The sequence below is a fragment of the Macrobrachium nipponense genome, chromosome 37, assembly GCF_015104395.2.
Source record: "Macrobrachium nipponense isolate FS-2020 chromosome 37, ASM1510439v2, whole genome shotgun sequence".
Taxonomy (NCBI): Eukaryota; Metazoa; Arthropoda; class Malacostraca; order Decapoda; family Palaemonidae; genus Macrobrachium; species Macrobrachium nipponense.
Genome location: NC_061097.1, coordinates 23560318 through 23562480, shown reverse-complemented (window position 1 = coordinate 23562480; position 2163 = coordinate 23560318). Strand labels below are relative to the sequence as shown.

General features: G+C 50.1%; 1 protein-coding gene across 1 annotated transcript in view; it reads left to right on the top strand.

The window, feature by feature from the left end:
• Positions 1-1767, top strand: part of LOC135208941 (uncharacterized) — a 2646-nt gene extending 879 nt beyond the window's left edge. Inside the window, exon 1 of the mRNA XM_064241499.1 lies at positions 1-1767. This exon is cut by the window's left edge and continues 879 nt beyond it. Coding sequence (XP_064097569.1) covers positions 1-1741 — 1741 coding nt within the window. The 3' untranslated portion in view covers positions 1742-1767.
• The last annotated feature ends 396 nt before the right edge of the window (positions 1768-2163 follow it).

Below are 2163 nucleotides of genomic sequence, written 5' to 3'. Positions count from 1 at the left end.
CTGTAGTAGTACTGTTATGCAGGACGGCAGAGGAATGAAGAGGAAGTTCCAGGAGACCGAAGCGAAAGACCCCGACACCAAACGGGCAAGGACGAAGGACTTGGAAGAGGAAATTACTACGTTCTGTGCCCCTAAGACCAAAGCAGTGCCCCGCAAATGGAAGAGGAGGTACGTGAGGAACAGAGCAGCGAATCGTTTCCCTCGAGTGCTGAGAAACACCGAGGGAATGAAGAGAAAGATGGAGGACGGAGGGGAGTCATCCCCGTCCAACATGAGACTCAGGAAGGATGAAGACGAAGCGGTGACTGCTAGTCCTACCCGAAGGCCTCCCCTGAAAGCAATGCGAGGAGGTATGATAAAGGTGGTAGCTCTGAGGAAGAGGTTTGTGGACAATTCCCAGAGAAGGCCACAAGACTGTCAGGGAAAGAAGAGGAAGCTGGAGGAGGACGAGGAAATGATTGCATCCGTCGATCAGGGGAAAATGGAGGCCACAGGCAAGACGGAACCCCTGAGCAAAAGACGGAAGGCGGACCGAAGCCCTCCTCCCCCTCGCAGTCCACCAAAGGCACCGAAAAGGCTACCTCGGCAGGCAAAGGCCAACGCAGTGGACAGAATCCACAAGGTGTATGGTGTCCCCGCCGAGAGAACTAAGCCGGGCCAAAATGCAGCAGCTGAAGAGGAGAAAATGAAGAAGGTAAATGAAAAAGTTGAGGAAAAAGCACAGAAAAAGGCAGAAGCAGCAAAAGGAGAGCGAACGGACATTTCCCCCGACGAACTTCAACAGAAGAAGCTGGGGAAAAGAAAAGGGAAAGAAGAGCCTCCGAAGAAGCAGGCTGAAAAAAAACAGAAGAAGCAGAAGAAAATGGAGGCTCCAAAGAACCAGGCCGAGAAGAATAAGAAGAAAGAGGAGCCTCAGAAGAAGCAATCTAAGAAGAGAACGAAGAAAGGTGCGAAAGGGCCCCAAAATCAGAAGGACACGCGGAAGACAGAAGCCATAACGATGAGTGAGGCTGAGGTTGCCGAGCTCCTCAAGGAAGGAAAGGAGCTGGGCGCGGGGACCTACGGAACTGCTTACAAGGTCGTCCACAAGGGAGAGGTAGCCGTCCTAAAGGTGGCCAATTCACGCCTGTGGAGTGTGAAAGCGGCTTTCAGAAAGGAAGCGAAGGTTCTTCAGGCCCTCAATGGCACAGGAGGTGCTCCTCTGCTGTTTGGCACCTGTAGCAAACCAGCAGCTATCCTCATGGAGTATTGCGCTGGGGAAGAGTTCCTCTCGTTTATAAACGACTCGAAGAACTCTCCTTCCCTTGCTTTGGGCATCCTTCCGGACATTGCAAGGGAGCTGCACCAGATCCACTTGGCAGGTTACATCCATGTGGATTTGAAAACGGATAACGTCATGGTCCACGTAACAGAAGGCAAGGGCAAGAAACAGGTGAAGCCCAGGATAATCGACTTCGGAATAGCTGTGGAAAGGAAAAAGGAAATCGAGCTATATCCGAATTTTTCAGATTCCATCTACCCGCCTGAGTACACGGAAGGTGCGCCGGCGCAGCCCTCTGGGGACGTATATTCCATGGGATGTCTTATTGAAGATACGATCTATGCCTTCACTGATCACATCCCACCGCACTACGAGGAAATTATAAACATGGCGAAGAACGAGAACCCAAGACTTCGCCCAACCGTCCCCAAGTTAGTGAAACTGTTAGAAGCAGCAAGAAAGATACCAGACCTACAATAGAAACCACAGGGGTAGCCAGGACAGTCTAAAAATCCCCTAGACACCTTCTATTATTGCTCTGTTCCTCTATGGAGATTCTGCATGTAGAAAGTCTCTGTTGAGCGAACAACTGGTCGGATTTCTAGATCATCTAGAAACACGGCTCGCAGAGGGAAGCAGTCCACCGCTTCTAGTATGCTATGTTCCCTAATGGAGATTCTACTTGTAGAAAACATCTGTTATGCGAACAACTGGTCGGATTTCTAGATCATCTAGAAACACGGCTCGCAGAGGGAAGCAGTCCACTGCTTCTAGTATGCTATGTTCCTTAATGGAGATTATACTTGAAGAATACCTCTGTTATGTGAACAACTGGTCGGATTTCTAGATCATCTAGAAACACGGCTCGCAGAGGGAAGCAGTCTAACGCTTCTAGTATGCTA